Source organism: Anguilla anguilla, chromosome 5 (assembly GCF_013347855.1).
Source record: "Anguilla anguilla isolate fAngAng1 chromosome 5, fAngAng1.pri, whole genome shotgun sequence".
NCBI lineage: Eukaryota > Metazoa > Chordata > Actinopteri > Anguilliformes > Anguillidae > Anguilla > Anguilla anguilla.
The window spans coordinates 3,938,837-3,964,724 of NC_049205.1; the positions used below are offsets into that span (position 1 = coordinate 3,938,837).

General features: G+C 41.3%; 1 protein-coding gene and 4 long non-coding RNA genes across 5 annotated transcripts; all 5 read right to left on the bottom strand.

The window, feature by feature from the left end:
- Positions 1-13,114: 13,114 nt before the first annotated feature.
- On the bottom strand, positions 13,115-13,633 carry LOC118227198. The gene is made up of 3 exons (XR_004765201.1): positions 13,570-13,633; positions 13,367-13,428; positions 13,115-13,202 (listed from the first exon to the last, which is right to left on the bottom strand). It is a non-coding gene; the product is annotated as an uncharacterized LOC118227198 (long non-coding RNA).
- A 1,066-nt stretch (positions 13,634-14,699) lies between these two features.
- Positions 14,700-16,935, bottom strand: LOC118227464. Its single transcript, XM_035417961.1, has 9 exons — positions 16,862-16,935; positions 16,556-16,749; positions 16,256-16,377; positions 16,051-16,112; positions 15,786-15,886; positions 15,513-15,621; positions 15,207-15,400; positions 14,909-15,030; positions 14,700-14,765 (listed from the first exon to the last, which is right to left on the bottom strand). Exons 1-9 carry the CDS (start codon positions 16,906-16,908, stop codon positions 14,700-14,702), a joined length of 1,017 nt encoding a protein of 338 aa, XP_035273852.1. The 5' UTR covers positions 16,909-16,935.
- Positions 16,936-22,566: 5,631 nt separating this feature from the next.
- LOC118227199 lies at positions 22,567-23,085 on the bottom strand. The gene is made up of 3 exons (XR_004765202.1): positions 23,022-23,085; positions 22,818-22,879; positions 22,567-22,654 (listed from the first exon to the last, which is right to left on the bottom strand). It is a non-coding gene; the product is annotated as an uncharacterized LOC118227199 (long non-coding RNA).
- Positions 23,086-24,421: 1,336 nt separating this feature from the next.
- LOC118227197 lies at positions 24,422-25,147 on the bottom strand. The gene is made up of 3 exons (XR_004765200.1): positions 24,987-25,147; positions 24,681-24,874; positions 24,422-24,502 (listed from the first exon to the last, which is right to left on the bottom strand). It is a non-coding gene; the product is annotated as an uncharacterized LOC118227197 (long non-coding RNA).
- A 129-nt stretch (positions 25,148-25,276) lies between these two features.
- Positions 25,277-25,798, bottom strand: LOC118227200. The gene is made up of 3 exons (XR_004765203.1): positions 25,735-25,798; positions 25,530-25,591; positions 25,277-25,364 (listed from the first exon to the last, which is right to left on the bottom strand). It is a non-coding gene; the product is annotated as an uncharacterized LOC118227200 (long non-coding RNA).
- Positions 25,799-25,888: the final 90 nt, after the last annotated feature.

A 25,888-nucleotide genomic window follows, 5' to 3' on the forward strand; every position in this document is an offset into this window, starting at 1 on the left:
CAGGTATAGCACCTTTACAGATCAGATACATCACATTTACAGGTCAGGTAAATCACCTTTACAGGTCAGGTAAAGCACCTTTACAGGTCAGGTAAATCAAATCATCTTTACAGATCAGGTAAAGCACCTTTACAGATCAGGTGAATCACATTTACAGGTCAGGTAAATCACCTTTACAGGTCAGGTAAAGCACCTTCACAGGTCAGGTATAGCACCTTTACAGATCAGATAGATCACATTTACAGGTCAGGTAAAACATATTTACAGGTCAGGTATAGCACCTTTACAGATGAGAAATCACCTTTACATGTCAGGTAAAACACAATTACAGGTTGGGTGAATCTTCAAGACACAGAAAGTAATACCACTTCAGGAAATATGCGATAGATCTAAATTAAACAGATGCTTGATATTAGGTGACAGTTTTTTTCTCTTTCCTCTCTTCGTAAAAATTAGTTTTCAAGACTGTGAATTTCCACAGAAACGAGGGCACTTCAAATCAGGCCAGCAAGAAGAATATTCCTCTCCTGGTAATTCGCTATCTATTAGGCATTCGCAGAGGGCTGGATGTTCCTACGTTAATACAAATCGATTTAACATTCACCTGGTGAGCTACTGCAAGGACCTCGACAGCTTATCCAATGGGACTTCCAACGCACGCAATAAACTAACGCACCTTACCATTCAGGCCAATGTTTCGAGGAATGCAGCAATCAACCAACATTAATTAATCATTAAAGCAACACTATAATGGACTCAAGTGAGGCAAACACAATTACGTTTCGTCATTCATTTCCTTAGGGAGCTCACAGGAGTCCATTACAGGCAGTGCTAATAGTCTACAATCCACCACTTTTTGTAGATTTCCCCTTCATTTCTGTGGTCATGACGATTTAATATAAACTGAATACATCTATGGATCCAGTCATGGGAGAGAAGACTGAGAGGAAGGTGAAGGTGCTTGCCGGCAGGCTGTAAACGTGTTTCCCACTCCTTTCCTGATGTGCAGTCATTTACAGGAACCAACTGGTATTTTTTAATTGGACAGGATTTGTGAAGAACAACATAGAGCATGCATCTGTGTGTGTGTGTAAGAAAGAGAGAGAGAGAGAGAGAGAGAGAGAGACTTGTTTCTATACACACTTGTGTTTCACCATGACACAGCAGAAATTACAGACTGTCCTCAATTTTACATGTATTGTCCTGAATATTCACTATATTTACAGTTAAGTAGTAATGTCCCATACTTAAAAAAAACTTTAGCACAGGCAGTGTTTCTTTAAATCACAAATGACCTACACTTTAATACAGTGTGTAAGTTACTCTCATTTCAACCCTGAAGTCATTTCAACATTTCCAGTACGAGCACACACAATCATTGCTTCAATTAAATCCTCGGCTTTTAGGTTATTTGTCTTGCTTAATGCCCCGGACTTTTTGCCGACTCAGTGGAATTTGCAGCGTCGAAGCCTCAGATAGATACAGCATGGTTATCACTGCAGTAATTAGACATATTTCAGTGGTTTCCGGAGCCCAGCATTCTGTCTCCATAGAGAATTTACAGCTTCCGAGTCCTTACAAAAGCAGATAGCAATTAGACAAATGTCCTTATAAATAAGGGAATGTTTCAAGGTATCTACTTACCATGCAAACGGCTATCTAACTATGTTACAATGTAATTATTCGGTAGTAACTGTGCACGTGAATGCCTAAACATTTTGGAGTGCAATTTGCCTTTTTTTACTACACTACTACACCTGTGGTTTATTCTAATGACACTGTGAAACAATGAAACTGTTTAACTTATGCAAACACAAATATAATTATTCTCTATTTAATTATTTAGAGCAATGGGTTTTCGTGCATATTAATATGCATATTCACATACCATTTATTAATTTGACACCACGGTTAGTGGGGAGCGCTCAGTTATTTTAAAAAATAATAATAACCCCCCCCAAACAAAATACATACAAGCACACACACACACACAAACACGCACACCCATGTGCTGTGTTTTTGCTTCTTCGAGTTCATATGAAGTATTTTAAGTTGGGTCCTAAAGGCATACTACGCAGGATTTGTTAGCCTTGCTGTGGTCCTGTGGTCCCTAATGCAAACCCTAGCAGCATTTATTTAGTATGGAATGTGTGTTTTAGATTTTACAATCCAGGCTATTGTACAGCTTGTCCCCGTTAAACAAATTAGCTATCTCAATGGGGCACGCTATTAAAATATATCTGGGAACAAACAAAGCAGGCTGGTCTGATCGTGAGAGGGATAATGCGCTGATGCTGCTCTTGATGAGCTCCACTGCCTTTGAAGATGAGCTCCTTCCTCACATTAACAGACAATGGGAGAGCAGAAAATACACACACTTGTGGTCTGCAGACTCATAATTACGCCACAGAACAAAAGGAGAAGTGCTAAGCATTGCTCTACGATCAGCCAATCATCACCTGATTATGGATATTTTTCTGGCCATGATATTTACCATCATAAACCATGTCGCTCTTCATGTCGCTCTAAAACAGTAGCCATTTTATGAAAAAACGGCATAAAAAAAAAAAAGAGTCCCTGTGATTCAGATATGAGAGCAATAAGTGGATGTTTGCCCACACACAGGTTTGCCTGTTATGGTCCAGTCATCACTGCCACACAGTGAAAGATGGTTCATTTCCCCAAGTTGGAAGGACATTTATATATAAGCCAGAAGTTGTGTCACACGCCTCCGACTTTTCAGCGGGGTTCACTTTTCCCCCTCTTTTTAAATGAAACAAAACTGAAATTAAACGAAACTCAAATAAAGAAACTCACTCTCGGCGCTAGCTCCCGGTCTCGGCCTCGAACTGCGGAGAGCAGTGCTCACACCTTTAAGCACCTGGGCTGATTAGCTAACGCAGCCCAGGTGCGTGTGCTCTCTCCACCAGCCGGTGCAGCCGAGACCGATCCGCCTCTCCGGCGGACCGAATGCCACATTGTGTTTCAGGATTTTCACCAAATTTCTCATTCCCAACACAAAGATGTTTTTCCGTGAAAAGTTAACAGTAAAAGTTTAATTTTAAAAAGTTTTGCTGCTTATGCATTGTAATGTAACGTGTCTGTGACAGGGAGACATGGATTGCAGACACTTTTGCTGCAAGCTTTCATCGGTGTGTTTTGCGGTGGTTTTTTTTTCCTGAGGCCCAGATTCAACAGACAGTTTCTCATAAACTTTTTTTTTTTTAAACTGCTTTCCTCCACAGTTGTGTCACCACAGTGTTACTCTCGCCTATAAGAGGAGCTCTGAACCAGAAGCCACTGGAGAGACAATATCTTATCTCTGACAATAACTAGAAAATTGCTTTTTTTGGCATTTGTAGTGCATTCTCATTTCAAGGCAACTACCCAGTAAAATGTTCAGTGTTAAATTAACTCTTACAGAGTACATGTGGTCCCCATTGGACTTGTATAAATAATTAGAGTTGAATTAGCAATGCCCATTTTACTGTGTACCTGCCTTGCAGTGCAAATGCGCTACAATTGCAAAAAGATATGCAATTTGCTGGTTATTGTTGCTGGCATGCCAGTTTACTGTGATAAAGCACAATGCCAAACCCCATTCAGATGTGATTATTTTGAACTGACTGGCAATGACATTTAGATTCGGCTATTGAATGTTGTCTCGGCCATTTATATATACAGCCAGATAATAATTAAAACTAGTAAACACGCAGACGCACATTCATGCTCGCACGTACGCATGCACATACACACACACACACACACACACTCACACACGCATTCTTGAGTCAATAAAAACAGCAACACTTTCGGCCAGGAACCATGAATTCCACATCTAATTGTTTCGCCTGCCGAACAGCCCTAGAGTTATTACTTCCACAAAAATTTTGGGACGGTGTTGGCGGGGGGGGGGGGGGGGGGGGGGGGGGGGCATCGGGCATAGTGCCCAGGCTGAAGCAAGGGAGGCTGCTTCTAAATTCAGAGACGCCGCTCCCTTTAATCGAGGCCAGGCCGCAAAGGCCCGTCTCACAGCTCCACATTAATTTGTTGAACGCTACAGCAACGGCACTTGACTGTACTGATAAACGGTACAAGGGCACCGTAGTAAAAAAAAATATGCCTGCTGAATATTCATTGGTTTGGCATTTTTCAGCTAGTTTCACAGTGGGACAAAGCCGCAGATATTCTGTACTTCTCTGTGACCCGTTTTAAGTGATGTGGGTACTGGCGTCCTCAGTGGGCTACCCAGAATCACACAAGAAATGGACCCCGGTTTTCATCTGCAAACCAACAGGCAACAAAATGAGGAGAGCAATAGCCCCATCCTCTGGTTACACTACATTCATTAAAATTTGAAATCCCCAAAAATTCTTACAATAATATAAATAATGGGGAGATTAAAATAAAAAAAGATATGTCACTGCAAAACTGCTTTATGGCAGTGGCTTTTATGATCTGTGTTAACGGCAAAACAAGGTGTTCAATTATTCAGAATATGTCAATCCAGAGTCCGGCTCTCAGAATAAATAAATCAGAATAAGTGTAATTCCTCCGAATGGTTGTGATTGTAGCCAGAACTAGACCAGATCATATACGTCACAACTGAATAACAAAAAAATTAAATAAATGCAAATCCCAGAATCCTCATCACTGCTGAGGCCTGCTGCTTGTGGAGAAACCATAAAGCCTGATATATACGCAGTACGACGCTTTTGACAAGTGCTGTGTGACAAAAATGAAAGTGCCGCACTGCGTTTTGCATTATATACTTCAGCGAAGGCTGAAGACCTGCGGGGAGGGTTCTGTCGTATCTATGGTAACTCCAAACTGCTGATGTTTACATTTGTGAAAACGTTGTGGCAGCCCAGTGAAATTACTGAAATGGAGGAGGAAGAAATTTAAAATCTACTTTGGTTAAAACAAAACAAAAATAAAATTTAAAAAATTTTTTAAAAACGACATGAACATAAAAAAGAATTAATTTTGAGGTTTTGCATTGATACTACGTTAATGTGTTGCACCACTCAGTTTCAGTGTTTCAGATGTGGATTTACTTAATAGCCAGAAGAGAAAAAAAAAAAGATTAACTGAAATCCTCTCATTTAATATGCACACTTGTGAGCAGGTCCTGTCTTAATTGCAGTAGCCAGGTTAACAGCCAAATGATGTCCTTCACCACTCGTGTTTTTTGAGGCGCTTGAGAATCGGTCTGCAGTGAACAGAGGCACAAAATGTGGTGCAGCGGTGAGCGCCACAACCCCTTGTGGCAGACCTCTTTACAAAACGATACGACAGCCCTTTACCTTTGGTGGAGGACGACGCCCAGTATCGAACCCGCCTACCGGGCCACAGCTGAATAGGACTTTCCGGCACATTCCACAGCACCACCGAAACCGCTACCGGTCATCCCTAAACCTTCGCCTCTATTTCGTTGCTACAGACCAGGGTGCCAGAGCAAAGGTCACAAGCCCCCATCTCTAGTGCTCCCTACCTGTCAGTCAGAAAAGAGAAGATCAAACTTAAATACGTAGCACCGTTATGATGTGTACAGATACCCACTCCAAAATAAACGCTTCACACTGCTCTCCGGCACACTACCCATTAGTATGTAACTGTATAGCTTTGATCATATCGTTACCTTACTGTCATACAGTCTGTTTAAAGGTACTTTGAGGACAATGGGTTCAAAAGTTGCTGGATCGTGGCACACCTGTAGATCAAAGCACCTGTTGTTTTTCAGCATTCCAGGACTGCCGTCCCACAGGTAATGTGTACAGTGCACACTGTGGCACTACCAAACAGCAGTTCAACCCTTCTCCATACTTCAAGTACTCTAGTAATTACAGAGTGCATTAGGGAACATTATTTAAATGTATTAATTACTTAAATGTATTCCTAGAATCAGAGAAGAATGCTATCCTGACAATGCCCTGACATGGACCTACTGGTGGCTGCCAGTCCTCTAAGGGTGTGTCTGGGTTTGGCAAAACATCTGAGTCTGGCAGGCTATCAGCAACGGTTACTGAACTGTGACCTCGGGGGTTCCCAGAATGCTTTGCTCTCATTCCCAGGACCGGGCCTTAAGAGTATGTAATAAGCAGAGCGACAGCTATGCCAACAGAAACCTATGGGGAGCACGTTAGAACCACCAGGACGTATAATTTTTTCCGCTCAACAGACATGGGGCCATATTTACTAAGCAAGCAAATTACTGTCGGGGCCTTGTAATTATGTGCCGCCTTATGCTTTCAATTTAGCGGGGTATTTACTGAGACTGGCTGTGTGAATGAGCACAGCCGCAGCGAGTTCATTTAAACGCACTGCGGGTCATTTCATCTCACCTATCGAGCTGTCCTACCAAGGGGTATTACGCACGCACACATCACATTCACGTTTACTTTTATTTATTTTTTTCTTGTTTAGCGCCACGCCCATACATTTATGCCACCTAGTTTTTACGACCGAAAGGTTTTTCATTGCACGTTTTTCACTGCGTAGTTTTTCTTAAACTTTAATTCCATTTGTGATGTTAAGGCAACCCAACCGTAGTCAGCCGCCACACTGATAAATTCAAGCATGCACTTTAAGGCATATTTAATTACCGATGTTCATACACTAATTGGCCACTTTATCAGGTACGCATACGGTACGTCTACCTGATAAAGTGGCCAATTTGCGTGACATAGAGGAGACCAGGGTTGGTTGGCTCACTGTTCACTCTTCGCTGGATTTCTCGGGCAGAATTTATGCTAGAATATTCTAACCAGTAGCAAATTACATTACAGTGCAGGCATTTGGCAGACGCTCTTATCCAGAGCAATGTACAACAAAGTGTACAACCATAACCAGGAACAGGTGTGTTGAAAACCCTTGAGGGAAGTACAGTTCCAAGTGCAGGGAGCGACCGCGTAGTTTAACTTGGACCCTGTAGGTTAATCTGATCAAGGAAAGGTTAAGGTCTCAACTATGAATACATATATTATATTTAATATTACTATTAATGTCCACAACTGTTTTCTAAAATTAGGTCGCCAATAACTAAAGTCACGTTGTGCACTTGTGCCAACCAGGCCCAACATGGTTTTGGTTGGCACACATTTTGTTGTTGGTTGGCACAATGTTAAAATGCTATAGTCACAAAGAATGAAGCAACCAATATAAAACATTTTCAACATTTAATTTCAGCAAGAAAAAACATTTGAGTATTCAATGCAATAAATATAAATATATGAAATATTAAATGTGATATGATGTTACCCAGCTAAGAAATTTAAAAATGTGTCTTTTATCCAATTCATGTTGCTTTGGTCCTGACAAAGATCCACTGTAAGTTGAAACATTGATTCTTGTGGGGTAGTAAAATAAGGTTTTTTTATTTTTTATTTTTTGGTAGTAGAAGACTTTATTCCCATTTTATTATCTATTATAATTGCATGTGACATATGGATTCGTACCAGTCTAAATATGCAGGAATGTTCACATAAAAAATGACCTTTGTTCACAGTAGTAAGCATGCCATAGCCTGCAAAATGTCAAACACAAAAACTAAAATGTGAAAAGGTATAATAAAACGTATTGGACTGGGTGGTGACAAAATTGCCCTTTTAAACAAACATATGTGCCAAGGCCCACACCTTTGTCGAACAGGTGTTCTTCACAAGGTGTTCTTTTATGGGAGGCGCAGTGTTGGGGCTGTCAGTTTTTTTTTTTTATTGTTTTCAAAAATTTTGAAAAGTTTGAACGAATCTCAAATATAAGAGAAATGAATGTGCATTTGTTCAAATTTTATGGCATCAGCACCAACTTTGCCTAAACTTTTAATGTGGGCCAGTTTAAAGCAAAATAAAGCCAGGTAAGATCGGTGTTCGAATTACGGCGGGGATTGGGGGGATCTGACCCCCCTAATTAAGACTTGGACCCCCCCAAAAGAGGTAAAAACAACAGGTCGGGGGAGTCGAAACATTTATATATCCTTCTTACCTGTAATCGTAAATATTACAATATATTTCCCATCAGTGGCGTCACTAGTAATATATTGTAATATTTACGATTACAGGTAAGAAGGATATATAAATGTTTCGACTCCCCCGACCTGTTGTTTTTACCTCTTTTGGGGCGGGTCCAAGTCTTAATTAGGGGGGTCAGCCCCCCCCCAATCCCTGCCGTAATTCGAACACTGGGTAAGATCAGACATTGTGACTTAACCCATTCACAGCAGTAAAATGACTCTGCTGCTGAAAAAAATTAGTCTGCCATCAATTCATAACCATGGCATGGTTCAACTGAACCAGGCAGGATGGGACGAGTCATGGTTGCGTCATATTTTAATTACACCTATTAGATGCTCACTGTTTCTTAATTTTTGTTTAACGTTGATATTACATTCATTACCTATTAGACTTATTATGCCAAAAAGAGATATTGTTGCAAAATATTGCATTAATCATCAAACCCTGTTTCTCAAGGCAGTCTATGCATCATTTGTGCCAGTACTCTGGCTATCATTTTAACTACAGCCAAATAAAAGATTGTTCAAGTTGCATTTATTGTCATTCTTCTCGTTACAATCATTAAAAAAGAGAGAAAAAGTACAATGAACAATGCATGTGAAGTTGGCCTATGCATTTTTCCTGCTTCTGGGGTTTATATCAAAGTCAAATTTGACAACGTATGATCCACGAAAAACCGTTGATTGCCTTTCGAATAGTCTATGAAACATGCGCGCATTGCACAGTAAAGCCCCAGGGCGATTCGATTCGATCCCCCGCCCTGGGCATGTCGAAGTGTTCGTTGAGCAAGACACCTAACCCCTAATTGCTCCCAACGAGCTGATTGGTACCTTGCATGGCAGCCTTTCACCGTTGGTGTGTGAGTGTGTGTGTGTGAATGAGAGGCATCAATTGTAAAGCGCTTTGGATAAAAGCGCCATATAAATGCAGTCCATTTACCATTTACCAAAATTAGCAAACTGGCTTGGCTTGCACCTTACGCTGTAGACGTGGTCTGGGCAGGTCGGTGGCGAACGGCACAAATGACAGACTTGACTGACCTGAAAAACTCTGTTGAGCTCTGTTGAGCACTGCGATGTCAACTGACACACCCCCAGCAGTCTACTCCCACTTTTGTGACACGACGGGTCACAAAATGACCGAACTGCTCAGGCGTCTCAAAATGTATGGGGCAAATACCATTTTTCCAGCGTGACTGCTCGCAACACACCGTGCGCCAGCCGAAAAAAAGAGCCCACAAACTTTTGAAACGGAGATTACGTTAGTTAGCGTTCTCTCTTTATCTATTCTACACATGCGATCTGTGGAGAAATCATAAGCCTAGATGTAGCTTAAGAGCAGCAATGTAGAGAATAGTTAATTAATACAGCAAAGGAGAACACGTTTTTGTATCCCATGTAAAACAGGTGAAGAATAAACAATATGTAGCCTACAAATTTCTCAGTTGCTTTATTGTTTCAGAAAAAAATAACAAGAAACAAGAAACAAGAAAAAAGTGCATTTCTATGGTCATTATTCATTAATGTACCTTCATTCATTTTCCACAATCTTCCAAAACTTCAAAAAAGCTGAAATAAAGAATACAAATGAAATAAAACAAGAAAGTAAAAATTTAGTTAATAAATGTCAAATTTAGCTCTTTTCCTTTTGAACTCTTCATGTAGATTTTTATTTGAAATATACTTACTTAAATATATCTTTATGATCAAATATGTAAAGTAATTATGGTTTAAAAAAAAAACAATGGTTAAAAATTAAAATAGAACCTGCCTACTGCTAATTCTCAACACCTGTTCATTTTAAAAATATTATCGGAGATGTGCACAGTTATTTACATTTTGATAAATTCTTTCTTCATTGCATTTCTGTTGATCATTGACAATCATATTACAATAACAAATCAACCTGAATAATCTATAGTAAACATTGTAATGTAATAAATATCCAACAAACATATTCAGGTTCATAAATGATTGGAAATAATCATTGATAGTAAAATCTATACACAGTTGTTTTGCTTAAATACCTGGGTATAAAGTACCTGAGCAGTTATGATAGTTATTCTCTTGTTTAACAGAAATTAATAAATAAAGATAAATAGCTTACACCATCCAGCCATGCAGTTGCTATGTATGATATGTGTAAGATCACTTAAAATAAAACATTAATGATAAAACTTTGTTTTCAGATTCCAGCTGAATATGAAAGCTACCGTCTCAGAAAGAATGTCGCTGGTAAGCTTGCATGTGGTAGGGCCGCCTCCTATGCCATCTCTTAATGGCAGCACAGAAACCACACAGCTGGCACTGCAACACAGAGGCAGAGAAAGTCAGAGAGAGTCAGAGAGAGTGAGAGAGAGAGCATGGATTGCAAACACAGGAAGCACACACACACATGCATACACATACACACACACATGCATGCACACGCACATGCAAACACACGCACATGTACACACACACACACAAGCACATGCATACACCCACACACAAACTCACACACAGGCACATGCACATGCATGCAACAAACACACACACACGCACATGCACACACACACACAGGCACATGCATACACACACACACACACAGGCACATGCACATGTATGCAACACACACACACGCACATGCACACACACACACACACACAGACACATACACACACACACACACACGCATGCATGCACACGCACATACTCACAAACACACACACACACACATACGCATACGCATACACACACACACACACACACACACACACTGCAGTACTTACACAAAGGAGGATCCAGAAGGGGAGGAGGATGATGGCGATACCGCAGGGGATGATGATGGCCAGGGCCCATCCGGGGAACCTGCCTGCAGTACTTGTGATCAGCAGGAGAACATGGCTGCTTGTGGTGGTGGGGCCTGCGGTGGTGCTTGTGGTGACAGGGGCTGGGGGAAGGGCTGCGGCGGTGGGGGCTGTAGTAGGGGGAGCGGTGGGAGCCAGGCCTAAAAGTACAAAATCAATGAGCGGCAAACAGGGACTTTATTCTACCAAAAAAAAGAGATTCTGGGCCATATTTCGGCATCTTCGGTAGCAAAAGCAGTTATCGCCCCCTACCTGGTTTGCACATTTCATGACCTGCAGTAAATCAGTTTGTGTCCACAAAGAGGGACCCTCTCTATCCTTGCCAAACTGTCTAAAATATGCTTCTGCTAAGTAAATACAAGGAGCAGGCTGAATTCCTTTCATGAGTGGTGATGCATTAAGTTTTATCGCATATAGTTAATGTGATGTAATTCACAGCTTATCAAAATTAAAATGTAAAAAACAGCTGCAGATGTTGTAGGGAAAAACGTACCGCTAACTTTCAGTATTTCAATCAAGAATTCGCTTGGCTGTTTGATGTCATCTGGCTGAAAGACGTACTCCACACTGGCATTAATCTGGTTAGGCATATCCCTGTAGGATCATAAAAAAGAAGAATTGATAGAAGTTTGACTTCATGCTGATGAAATACACCTTTTATTGTATTTGACCACAAGGACAGGTTTGCAACTTGCCTCCATAAATATTTGTCAGAACAGTTTTGTTTTTAATCACCATGATGTCATATAAGGCACACAGGTTAGGGACTTACGTATAATTTGCTTGCCGAAAGTTGAAAGGATTTGCATCAGGTTTGGTCAGCATTATGTTCAACTAAATGGTCAAAGCAGAAACAGAGGAGTTTAAAAAGACTTCATACATACATACTTACATACATTTAATGCATCAAATTCTTTCTGTCCACATAATAATCACTGGCAAATATATTTTAGCACTAAGCAGTGAAGTTTTTAAAAAGATTAAATGGAAAAAAACAGCCAAAGCTTGCAGTTACAATTTAAGAATTTAGCAGGCACTCTTGTGACTTACACAGCTTACATTTTTAAATACAGTCCTTTTGGAATTAGTGACTAGTCCTACTCATTACATTACAGTAATTTATCAGTGACTTCCAAAACTTTTTTTGCATTTCTAAAGGGTACCCATTTATGCAGATGTATAGACGGTATACTGAAGCAATTTTGGCTAAGTACCTTGCAAAAAAAAATACAACAGCAGTATTTCACCAGGGAATATAGCCTGCTGCTGAGAATACAGGACTAGGTTCCTGACCATTATAGTATGCAGAAAGCTCACCAGTTGGTTGATGGAGTCCTGGATGAGTTTGTATGTATTGTTCCTCTGTTGAACATTTTCCGGCATGCTCACGTCCGGTATCTTATAGCCCAACCTCACATCAAAGGAATGATCGGATAGTTCTGAGGAAAAAAAATGTACTTCATTTCATTCCACTTGCTCAACATGAACTCTTCAGCGGTAATAGCATCCCCGAGAGAAAAAGATAAAGAAAATTATGGCAAAAAAAAAAAAAAAAAAGTTTTTATATGAAAAAGCAAAATTGTCCCCTAGACATTGTGAATTAGAAAAGATGGAGAGGCCAGATGTAAAGATAGGTTGTGGTGTGTGAACATGACCTACTTTGATAAGTGACGTTCTGCACTCTGACTGGATTGTTCAGTTGTTTTACACTGATCAGCGTTCTCAAGTGAACGGTCGGTTGACGTAAACGGGCATCGAAGTGCTTGTCAGCCAGAGTGAGAATCTCGCGTTCACTGGGGACAGGCATGATGGTGTGGAACACAAGTTGAATAAAGATGAACACGTCGCCAATGCTGCAGAAAGACAAAAAGACAAGATTAGTTTGTCCATTGGAAGACCTTGGGATCGCTATTTCTACAGGTGGACCCCAACTGTAAAATCTAAATATAAAAATGGGAACATACATGCTAAGCGGACTTGTGCTGTTTGGAGATGTAATTGAGGTCATCATTCCAGAGAATGTTGGCGCTACTGTAGCTGAACTTGGCGCAACTGTTGTGGTTGGTGCTCCAGTAGTTGGAGCAGCTGAAGTAGCAGGAAGTTCAGGTGCAGTGGGGGCTGTGGTGGGTGCCAGGCCTGAAAGAACAATAACAATGAGTGACTGAAACTAACCAATCAAGGACTTTATTCCAACAAATTCAAATGTAAAAACACTTGTTGATGTTGTAGGGAGAAACCTACCGCTAGCGTTCAGGACTGCAGTTAAGAATTTGCTTGGCTCATTGATGTCACCTTTCTGATAGACGTACTCCACAGTGGCATTAATCTGGTTAGGTGTGATCCTGTAGGAAAATAAAAAAGGAAGAGGTTTCATGCTGATGATATACACCATTTACACATTTGACAACAAGGATAAGACTGGAACTTGCCTCATTTAATCTTTATCAAAAAAGTTCTGTTCACAATCAATAGGAAATCATTCAAGGCACCCAGGTTTTGGACTTACGTAAAAATTGCTTGCGGGAAGTGGAAAGGATTTTCTTCAGGTTGGATCAGCATTAGGTTCAGCTAAAAAGCAGAGGAAAAAGCGAAAAAGAAGTTTAAAAAGAATGAATAAACAATAAGGACATCCTCACTACCTTGTGAGCTTTAATCTTATGATCAGCTGACCAGTGACTAGCATGTTCAGGGTTGCTGCAGAAAGCTCACCAGTTTGTCGATTGCATCCTGGATGAGTTTGTATGTCTCATTCCTGAGTTCAGGGTTTTCTGGAATGTGCACGTCGTTTATCCGGTAGCCCAGTGCATATCAAAGGAATGATCGGATAGTTCTGAGGAATAAAAAAACTTCATTTCATTGTGCTTGCTTAACATAAACTGTTAAGAAAATGAAATCTGTAACATTTCATATGTACCAGTAAAACGGCCTTCTAGGCATCGTGAATTAAATAGATATGGTGGTCTCAGGGCCAGATGTAAAGGTCGGGTTTGTGGACATGTGACTTACGCTGATAAGTAATATTCTGCACTCTCACTGGATCATTCAAGTCCGTCATGTTGCTCGGCGCTTTCACTGTATCGTTCATCTGCCATAGACGACATCCAAGAGAGTTTGGGCCATAGTGACAATCTCACTCTCGCTGGGGACGGTCTTGATGGTGTCGAACACAAGCCGAATACAGATGAAAACCGAGCCCATGCTGCAGAAACACGTGGAGGCAACGTTAGGATTTTCCATTGGAGAAACGTTGGATCGCTATTTCAACGGTGGACTCACCCTTAAAATCAATATTAAAATGTGTACATACGTTCCATGTGGACTTGTGCTGGTTTGAAATGCAGTGGGGGTCATCATTCCGAGATTGTTTGGGTTATTGTGGCTGCAGTTGGGGCAGTTGTTGTGGTTGGTTCTCCATTGTCTGAACAGCTGTTAGTGAGAGGTTCAGTTGTAGTGGGGGCTGTGGTGGGGCCAGGCCTGAAAGTACAACATCAATGAGTGACTGAAACTAACCAATCAAGGACTTTATTCCAACAAATTCAAATGTAAAAACACTTGTTGATGTTGTAGGGAGAAACCTACCGCTAGAGTTCAGGACTGCAGTTAAGAATTTGCTTGGCTCATTGATGTCACCTTTCTGATAGACGTACTCCACAGTGGCATTAATCTGGTTAGTGTGATCCTGTAGGAAAATAAAAAAGGAAGAGGTTTCATGCTGATGATATACACCATTCATACATTTAACCACAAGGATAAGACTGGAACTTGCCTCAGTTAATCTTTATCAAAAAAGTTCTGTTCACAATCAATAGGAAATCATTCAAGGCACCCAGGTTTTGGACTTACGTAAAAATTGCTTGCGGGAAGTGGAAAGGATTTTCTTCAGGTTGGATCAGCATTAGGTTCAGCTAAAAAGCAGAGGAAAAAGCGTAAAAAGAAGTTTAAAAAAGAATGAATAAACAATAAGGACATCCTCACTACCTTGTGAGCTTTAATCTTATGATCAGCTGACCAGTGACTAGCATGTTCAGGGTTGCTGCAGAAAGCTCACCAGTTTGTCGATTGCATCCTGGATGAGTTTGTATGTCTCATTCCTGAGTTCAGGGTTTTCTGGAATGTGCACGTCGTTTATCCGATAGCCCAGTGTCATATCAAAGGAATGATCGGATAGTTCTGAGGAATAAATAAAACTTCATTTCATTGTGCTTGCTTAACATAAACTGTTAAGAAATGAAATCTGTAACATTTCATATGTACCAGTAAAACGGCCTTCTAGGCATCGTGAATTAAATAGATATGGTGGTCTCAGGGCCAGATGTAAAGGTCGGGTTTGTGGACATGTGACTTACGCTGATAAGTAATATTCTGCACTCTCACTGGATCATTCAAGTCCGTCATGTTGCTCGGCGCTTTCACTGTATCGTTCATCTGCCATAGACGAGCATCCAAGAGAGTTTGGGCCATAGTGACAATCTCACTCTCGCTGGGGACGGTCTTGATGGTGTCGAACACAAGCCGAATACAGATGAAAACCGAGCCCATGCTGCAGAAACACGTGGAGGCAACGTTAGGATTTTCCATTGGAGGAAACGTTGGATCGCTATTTCAACGGGTGGACCTCAACCGTAAAATCTAATATTAAAATGTGTACATACGTTCCATGTGGACTTGTGCTGGTTTGAAATGCAGTGGGGGTCATCATTCCAGAGATTGTTTGGGTTATTGTGGCTGCAGTTGGGCAGTTGTGGTTGGTTCTCCAGTTGTCTGAACAGCTGTTGTAGTGAGAGGTTCAGTTGTAGTGGGGGCTGTGGTGGGGGCCAGGCCTGAAAGTACAACATCAATGAGTGACTGAAACTAACCAATCAAGGACTTTATTCCAACAAATTCAAATGAAAAAACACTTGTTGATGTAGTAGGGAGAAACCTACCGCTAGCGTTCAGGACTGCAGTTAAGAATTTGCTTGGCTCATTGATGTCACCTTTCTGATAGACGTACTCCACAGTGGCATTAATCTGGTTAGGTGTGATCCTGAAGGAAAATAAAAAAGGAAGAGGTTTCATGCTGATGATATACACCATTCATACATTTAACCACAAGGATAAGACTGGAACTTGCCTCAGTTAATCTTTATCAAAAAAGTTCTGTTCACAATCAATAGGAAATCATTCAAGGCACCCAGGTTTTGGACTTACGTAAAAATTGCTTGCGGGAAGTGGAAAGGATTTTCTTCAGGTTGGATCAGCATTAGGTTCAGCTAAAAAGCAGAGGAAAAAGCGTAAAAAGAAGTTTAAAAAAGAATGAATAAACAATAAGGACATCCTCACTACCTTGTGAGCTTTAATCTTATGATCAGCTGACCAGTGACTATCATGTTCAGGGTTGCTGCAGAAAGCTCACCAGTTTGTCGATTGCATCCTGGATGAGTTTGTATGTCTCATTCCTGAGTTCAGGGTTTTCTGGAATGTGCACGTCGTTTATCCGATAGCCCAGTGTCATATCAAAGGAATGATCGGATAGTTCTGAGGAATAAATAAAACTTCATTTCATTGTGCTTGCTTAACATAAACTGTTAAGAAAATGAAATCTGTAACATTTCATATGTACCAGTAAAACGGCCTTCTAGGCATCGTGAATTAAATAGATATGGTGGTCTCAGGGGCCAGATGTAAAGGTCGGGTTTGTGGACATGTGACTTACGCTGATAAGTAATATTCTGCACTCTCACTGGATCATTCAAGTCCGTCATGTTGCTCGGCGCTTTCACTGTATCGTTCATCTGCCATAGACGAGCATCCAAGAGAGTTTGGGCCATAGTGACAATCTCACTCTCGCTGGGGACGGTCTTGATGGTGTCGAACACAAGCCGAATACAGATGAAAACCGAGCCCATGCTGCAGAAACACGTGGAGGCAACGTTAGGATTTTCCATTGGAGGAAACGTTGGATCGCTATTTCAACGGGTGGACCTCAACCGTAAAATCTAATATTAAAATGTGTACATACGTTCCATGTGGACTTGTGCTGGTTTGAAATGCAGTGGGGGTCATCATTCCAGAGATTGTTTGGGTTATTGTGGCTGCAGTTGGGCAGTTGTTGTGGTTGGTTCTCCAGTTGTCTGAACAGCTGTTCTAGTGAGAGGTTCAGTTGTAGTGAGGGCTGTGGTGGGGGCCAGGCCTGAAAGTACAACATCAATGAGTGACTGAAACTAACCAATCAAGGACTTTATTCCAACAAATTCAAATGTAAAAACACTTGTTGATGTTGTAGGGAGAAACCTACCGCTAGCGTTCAGGACTGCAGTTAAGAATTTGCTTGGCTCATTGATGTCACCTTTCTGATAGACGTACTCCACAGTGGCATTAATCTGGTTAGGTGTGATCCTGAAGGAAAATAAAAAAGGAAGATGTTTCATGCTGATGATATACACCATTCATACATTTAACCACAAGGATAAGACTGGAACTTGCCTCAGTTAATCGTTATCAAAAAAGTTCTGTTCACAATCAATAGGAAATCATTCAAGGCACCCAGGTTTTGGACTTACGTAAAAATTGCTTGCGGGAAGTGGAAAGGATTTTCTTCAGGTTGGATCAGCATTAGGTTCAGCTAAAAAGCAGAGGAAAAAGCGTAAAAAGAAGTTTAAAAAAGAATGAATAAACAATAAGGACATCCTCACTACCTTGTGAGCTTTAATCTTATGATCAGCTGACCAGTGACTATCATGTTCAGGGTTGCTGCAGAAAGCTCACCAGCTTTGTCGATTGCATCCTGGATGAGTTTGTATGTCTCATTCCTGAGTTCAGGGTTTTCTGGAATGCTGCACGTCGTTTATCCGGTAGCCCAGTGTCATATCAAAGGAATGATCGGATAGTTCTGAGGAATAAATAAAACTTCATTTCATTGTGCTTGCTTAACATAAACTGTTAAGAAAATGAAATCTGTAACATTTCATATGTACCAGTAAACCGGCCTTCTAGGCATCGTGAATTAAATAGAGATGGTGGTCTCAGGGGCCAGATGTAAAGGTAGGGTTTGTGGACATGTGACTTACGCTGATAAGTAATATTCTGCACTCTCACTGGATCATTCAAGTCCGTCATGTTGCTCGGCGCTTTCACTGTATCGTTCATCTGCCATAGACGAGCATCCAAGAGAGTTTGGGCCATAGTGACAATCTCACTCTCGCTGGGGACGGTCTTGATGGTGTCGAACACAAGCCGAATACAGATGAAAACCGAGCCCATGCTGCAGAAACACGTGGAGGCAACGTTAGGATTTTCCATTGGAGGAAACGTTGGATCGCTATTTCAACGGGTGGACCTCAACCGTTAAATCTAATATTAAAATGTGTACATACGTTCCATGTGGACTTGTGCTGGTTTGAAATGCAGTGGGGGTCATCATTCCAGAGATTGTTTGGGTTATTGTGGCTGCAGTTGGGCCAGTTGTTGTGGTTGGTTCTCCAGTTGTCTGAACAGCTGTTGTAGCAAGAGGTTCAATTGTAGTGGGGGCTGTGGTGGGGGCCAGGCCTGAAAGTACAACATCAATGAGTGACTGAAACCAACCAATCAAGGACTTTATTCCAACAAATTCAAATGTACAAACACTTGTTGATGTTGTAGGGAGAAACCTACCGCTAGCGTTCAGGACTGCAGTTAAGAATTTGCTTGGCTCATTGATGTCACCTTTCTGATAGACGTACTCCACAGTGGCATTAATCTGGTTAAGTGTGATCCTGAAGGAAAATAAAAAATGAAGAGGTTTCATGCTGATGATATACACCATTCATACATTTAACCACAATGATAAGACTGGAACTTGCCTCAGTTAATCGTTATCAAAAAAGTTCTGTTCACAATCAATAGGAAATCATTCAAGGCACCCAGGTTTTGGACTTACGTAAAAATTGCTTGCGGGAAGTGGAAAGGATTTTCTTTAGGTTGGATCAGCATTAGGTTCAGCTAAAAAGCAGAGGAAAAAGCGTAAAAAGAAGTTTAAAAAAGAAATGAATAAACAATAAGGACATCCTCACTACCTTGTGAGCTTTAATCTTATGATCAGCTGACCAGTGACTAGGATGTTCAGGGTTGCTGCAGAAAGCTCACCAGTTTGTCGATTGCATCCTGGATGAGTTTGTATGTCTCATTCCTGAGTTCAGGGTTTTCTGGAATGCTGCACGTCGTTTATCCGGATAGCCCAGTGTCATATCAAAGGAATGATCGGATAGTTCTGAGGAATAAATAAAACTTCATTTCATTGTGCTTGCTTAACATAAACTGTTAAGAAATGAAATCTGTAACATTTCATATGTACCAGTAAAACGGCCTTCTAGGCATCGTGAATTAAATAGATATGGTGGTCTCAGGGGCCAGATGTAAAGGTCGGGTTTGTGGACATGTGACTTACGCTGATAAGTAATATTCTGCACTCTCACTGGATCATTCAAGTCCGTCATGTTGCTCGGCGCTTTCACTGTATCGTTCATCTGCCATAGACGAGCATCCAAGAGAGTTTGGGCCATAGTGACAATCTCACTCTCGCTGGGGACGGTCTTGATGGTGTCGAACACAAGCCGAATACAGATGAAAACCGAGCCCATGCTGCAGAAACACGTGGAGGCAACGTTAGGATTTTCCATTGGAGGAAACGTTGGATCGCTATTTCAACGGGTGGACCTCAACCGTAAAATCTAATATTAAAATGTGTACATACGTTCCATGTGGACTTGTGCTGGTTTGAAATGCAGTGGGGGTCATCATTCCAGAGATTGTTTGGGTTATTGTGGCTGCAGTTGGGCCAGTTGTTGTGGTTGGTTCTCCAGTTGTCTGAACAGCTGTTGTAGTGAGAGGTTCAGTTGTAGTGGGGGCTGTGGTGGGGTCCAAGCCTGAAAGTACAACATCAATGAGTGACTGAAACTAACCAATCAAGGACTTTATTCCAACAAATTCAAATGTAAAAACACTTGTTGATGTTGTAGGGAGAAACCTACCGCTAGAGTTCAGGACTGCAGTTAAGAATTTGCTTGGCTCATTGATGTCACCTTTTTGATAGACGTACTCCACAGTGGCATTAATCTGGTTAGGTGTGATCCTGTAGGAAAATAAAAAAGGAAGAGGTTTCATGCTGATGATATACACCATTCATACATTTAACCACAAGGATAAGACTGGAACTTGCCTCAGTTAATCTTTATCAAAAAGTTCTGTTCACTAATCAATAGGAAATCATTACAAGGCACCCAGGTTTTGGACTTACGTAAAAATTGCTTGCGGGAAGTGGAAAGGAGTTTCTTCAGGTTGGATCAGCATTAGGTTCAGCTAAAAAGCAGAGGAAAAAGCGTAAAAGAAGTTAAAAAAGAATGAATAAACAATAAGACATCCTCACTACCTTGTGAGCTTTAATCTTATGATCAGCTGACCAGTGACTAGCATGTTCAGGGTTCCTGCAGAAAGCTCACCAGCTTATCGATTGCATCCTGGATGAGTTTGTATGTCTCATTCCTGAGTTCAGGGTTTTCTGGAATGTGCACGTCGTTTATCCGATAGCCCAGTGTCATATCAAAGGAATGATCGGATAGTTCTGAGGAATAAATAAAACTTCATTTCATTGTGCTTGCTTAACATAAACTGTTAAGAAAATGAAATCTGTAACATTTCAATATGTACCAGTAAAACGGCCTTCTAGCATCGTGAATTAAATAGATATGGTGGTCTCAGGGGCCAGATGTAAAGGTAGGGTTTGTGGACATGTGACTTACGCTGATAAGTAATATTCTGCACTCTCACTGGATCATTCAAGTCCGTCATGTTGCCTCGGCGCTTTCACTGTAATCGTTCATCTGCCATAGACGAGCATCCAAGAGAGTTTGGGCCATAGTGACAATCTCACTCTCGCTGGGGACGGTCTTGATGGTGTCGAACACAAGCCGAATACAGATGAAAACCGAGCCCATGCTGCAGAAACATGTGGAGGCAACGTTAGGATTTTCCATTGGAGGAAAGGTTGGATCGCTATTTCAACGGGTGGACCTCAACCGTAAAATCAAATATTAAAATGTGTACATACGTTCCATGTGGACTTGTGCTGGTTTGAAATGCAGTGGGGGTCATCATTCCAGAGATTGTTTGGGTTATTGTGGCTGCAGTTTGGGCAGTTGTTGTGGTTGGTTCTCCAGTTGTCTGAACAGCTGTTGTAGCGAGAGGTTCAATTGTAGTGGGGGCTGTGGTGGGGGCCAGGCCTGAAAGTACAACATCAATGAGTGACTGAAACTAACTAATCAAGGACTTTATTCAACAAATTCAAATGTACAAACACTTGTTGATGTTGTAGGGAGAAACCTACCGCTAGCGTTCAGGACTGCAGTTAAGAATTTGCTTGGCTCATTGATGTCACCTTTCTGATAGACGTACTCCACAGTGGCATTAATCTGGTTAGGTGTGATCCTGAAGGAAAATAAAAAAGGAAGATGTTTCATGCTGATGATATACACCATTACTACATTTGACCACAAGGATAAGACTGGAACTTGCCTCAGTTAATCGTTATCAAAAAGTTCTGTTCACAATCAATAGGAAATCATCAAGGCACCCAGGTTTTGGACTTACGTAAAAATTGCTTGCGGGAAGTGGAAAGGATTTTCTTAGGTTGGATCAGCATTAGGTTCAGCTAAAAAGCAGAGGAAAAAGCGTAAAAAGAAGTTTAAAAAAGAAATGAATAAACAATAAGGACATCCTCACTACCTTGTGAGCTTTAATCTTATGATCAGCTGACCAGTGACTAGCATGTTCAGGGTTGCTGCAGAAAGCTCACCAGTTTGTCGATTGCATCCTGGATGAGTTTGTATGTCTCATTCCTGAGTTCAGGGTTTTCTGGAATGTGCACGTCGTTTATCCGGTAGCCCAGTGTCATATCAAAGGAATGATCGGATAGTTCTGAGGAATAAATAAAACTTCATTTCATTGTGCTTGCTTAACATAAACTGTTAAGAAAATGAAATCTGTAACATTTCATATGTACCAGTAAAACGGCCTTCTAGGCATCGTGAATTAAATAGATATGGTGGTCTCAGGGGCCAGATGTAAAGGTAGGGTTTGTGGACATGTGACTTACGCTGATAAGTAATATTCTGCACTCTCACTGGATCATTCAAGTCCGTCATGTTGCTCGGTGCTTTCACTGTATCGTTCATCTGCCATAGACGAGCATCCAAGAGAGTTTGGGCCATAGTGACAATCTCACTCTCGCTGGGGAACGGTCTTGACTGGTGTCGAACACAAGCCGAATACAGATGAAAACCGAGCCCATGCTGCAGAAACACGTGGAGGCAACGTTAGGATTTTCCATTGGAGAAAGGTTGGATCGCTATTTCAACGGGTGGAACCTCAACCGTAAAATCAAATATTAAAATGTGTACATACGTTCCATGTGGACTTGTGCTGGTTTGAAATGCAGTGGGGGTCATCCATTCCAGAGATTGTTTGGGTTATTGTGGCTGCAGTTGGGGCAGTTGTTGTGGTTGGTTCTCCAGTTGTCTGAACAGCTGTTGTAGCGAGAGGTTCAATTGTAGTGGGGGCTGTGGTGGGGGCCAGGCCTGAAAGTACAACATCAATGAGTGACTGAACTAACCAATCAAGGACTTTATTCCAACAAATTCAAATGTAAAAAACACTTGTTGATGTTGTAGGGAGAAACCTACCGCTAGCGTTCAGGACTGCAGTTAAGAATTTGCTTGGCTCATTGATGTCACCTTTCTGATAGACGTACTCCACAGTGGCATTAATCTGGTTAGGTGTGATCCTGAAGGAAATAAAAAAGGAAGAGGTTTCATGCTGATGATATACACCATTCATACATTTAACCACAAGGAAATGACTGGAACTTGCCTCAGTTAATCGTTATCAAAAAAGTTCTGTTCACAATCAATAGGAAATCATTCAAGGCACCCAGGTTTTGGACTTACGTAAAAATTGCTTGCGGGAAGTGGAAAGGATTTTCTTCAGGTTGGATCAGCATTAGGTTCAGCTAAAAAGCAGAGGAAAAAGCGTAAAAAGAAGTTTTAAAAAGAATGAATAAACAATAAGGACATCCTCACTACCTTGTGAGCTTTAATCTTATGATCAGCTGACCAGTGACTAGCATGTCAGGGTTGCTGCAGAAAGCTCACCAGTTTGTCGATTGCATCCTGGATGAGTTTGTATGTCTCATTCCTGAGTTCAGGGTTTTCTGGAATGTGCACGTCGTTTATCCGATAGCCCAGTGTCATATCAAACGAATGATCGGATAGTTCTGAGGAATAAATAAAACTTCATTTCATTGTGCTTGCTTAACATAAAACTGTTAAGAAAATGAAATCTGTAACATTTCATATGTACCAGTAAAACGGCCTTCTAGGCATCGTGAATTAAATAGATATGGTGGTCTCAGGGGCCAGATGTAAAGGTAGGGTTTGTGGACATGTGACTTACGCTGATAAGTAATATTCTGCACTCTCACTGGATCATTCAAGTCCGTCATGTTGCTCGGCGCTTTCACTGTATCGTTCATCTGCCATAGACGAGCATCCAAGAGAGTTTGGGCCATAGTGACAATCTCACTCTCGCTGGGGACGGTCTTGATGGTGTCGAACACAAGCCGAATACAGATGAAAACCGAGCCCATGCTGCAGAAACACGTGGAGGCAACGTTAGGATTTTCCATTGGAGGAAAGGTTGGATCGCTATTTCAACGGGTGGACCTCAACTGTAAAATCAAATATTAAAATGTGTACATACAGTTCCATGTGGACTTGTGCTGGTTTGAAATGCAGTGGGGGTCATCATTCCAGAGATTGTTTGGGTTATTGTGGCTGCAGTTGGGGCAGTTGTTGTGGTTGGTTCTCCAGTTGTCTGAACAGCTGTTGTAGTGAGAGGTTCAGTTGTAGTGGGGGCTGTGGTGGGGGCCAGGCCTGAAAGTACAACATCAATGAGTGACTGAAACTAACCAATCAAGGACTTTATTCCAACAAATTCAAATGTAAAAACACTTCTTGGTTGATGTTGTAGGGAGAAACCTACCGCTAGCGTTCAGGACTGCAGTTAAGAATTTGCTTGGCTCATTGATGTCACCTTTCTGATAGACGTACCCCACAGTGGCATTAATCTGGTTAGGTGTGATCCTGTAGAAAAATAAAAAAGGAAGAGGTTTCATGCTGATGATATACACCATTTACACATTTGACAACAAGGATAAGACTGGAACTTGCCTCATTTAATCTTTATCAAAAAAGTTCTGTTCACAATCAATAGGAAATCATTCAAGGCACCCAGGTTTTGGACTTACGTAAAAATTGCTTGCGGGAAGTGGAAAGGATTTTCTTCAGGTTGGATCAGCATTAGGTTCAGCTAAAAAGCAGAGGAAAAAGCGTAAAAAGAAGTTTAAAAAAGAATGAATAAACAATAAGGACATCCTCACTACCTTGTGAGCTTTAATCTTATGATCAGCTGACCAGTGACTAGCATGTTCAGGGTTCCTGCAGAAAGCTCACCAGCTTGTCGATTGCATCCTGGATGAGTTTGTATGTCTCGTTCCTGAGTTCAGGGTTTTCTGGAATGTGCACGTCGTTTATCCGATAGCCCAGTGTCATATCAAAGGAATGATCGGATAGTTCTGAGGAATAAATAAAACTTCATTTCATTGTGCTTGCTTAACATAAACTCTTAAGAAAATGAAATCTGTAACATTTCATATGTACCAGTAAAACGGCCTTCTAGGCATCGTGAATTAAATAGAGATGGTGGTCTCAGGAGCCAGATGTAAAGGTAGGGTTTGTGGACATGTGACTTACGCTGATAAGTAATATTCTGCACTCTCACTGGATCATTCAAGTCCGTCATGTTGCTCGGCGCTTTCACTGTATCGTTCATCTGCCATAGACGAGCATCCAAGAGAGTTTGGGCCATAGTGACAATCTCACTCTCGCTGGGGACGGTCTTGATGGTGTCGAACACAAGCCGAATACAGATGAAAACCGAGCCCATGCTGCAGAAACACGTGGAGGCAACGTTAGCATTTTCCATTGGAGGAAAGGTTGGATCGCTATTTCAACGGGTGAACCTCAACCGTAAAATCAAATATTAAAATGTGTACATACGTTCCATGTGGACTTGTGCTGGTTTGAAATGCAGTGGGGGTCATCATTCCAGAGATTGTTTGGGTTATTGTGGCTGCAGTTGGGGCAGTTGTTGTGGTTGGTTCTCCAGTTGTCTGAACAGCTGTTGTAGTGAGAGGTTCAGTTGTAGTGGGGGCTGTGGTGGGGGCCAGGCCTGAAAGTACAACATCAATGAGTGACTGAAACTAACCAATCAAGGACTTTATTCCAACAAATTCAAATGTAAAAACACTTGTTGATGTTGTAGGGAGAAACCTACCGCTAGCGTTCAGGACTGCAGTTAAGAATTTGCTTGGCTCATTGATGTCACCTTTCTGATAGACGTACTCCACAGTGGCATTAATCTGGTTAGGTGTGATCCTGTAGGAAAATAAAAAAGGAAGAGGTTTCATGCTGATGATATACACCATTTATACATTTGACCACAAGGAAATGACTGGAACTTGCCTCAGTTAATCGTTATCAAAAAAGTTCTGTTCACTAATCAATAGGAAATCATTCAAGGCACCCAGGTTTTGGACTTACGTAAAAATTGCTTGCGGGAAGTGGAAAGGATTTTCTTCAGGTTGGATCAGCATTAGGTTCAGCTAAAAAGCAGAGGAAAAAGCGTAAAAAGAAGTTTAAAAAAGAATGAATAAACAATAAGGACATCCTCACTACCTTGTGAGCTTTAATCTTATGATCAGCTGACCAGTGACTAGCATGTACAGGGTTGCTGCAGAAAGCTCACCAGTTTGTCGATTGCATCCTGGATGAGTTTGTATGTCTCATTCCTGAGTTCAGGGTTTTCTGGAATGTGCACGTCGTTTATCCGATAGCCCAGTGTCATAACAAAGGAATGATCGGATAGTTCTGAGGAATAAATAAAACTTCATTTCATTGTG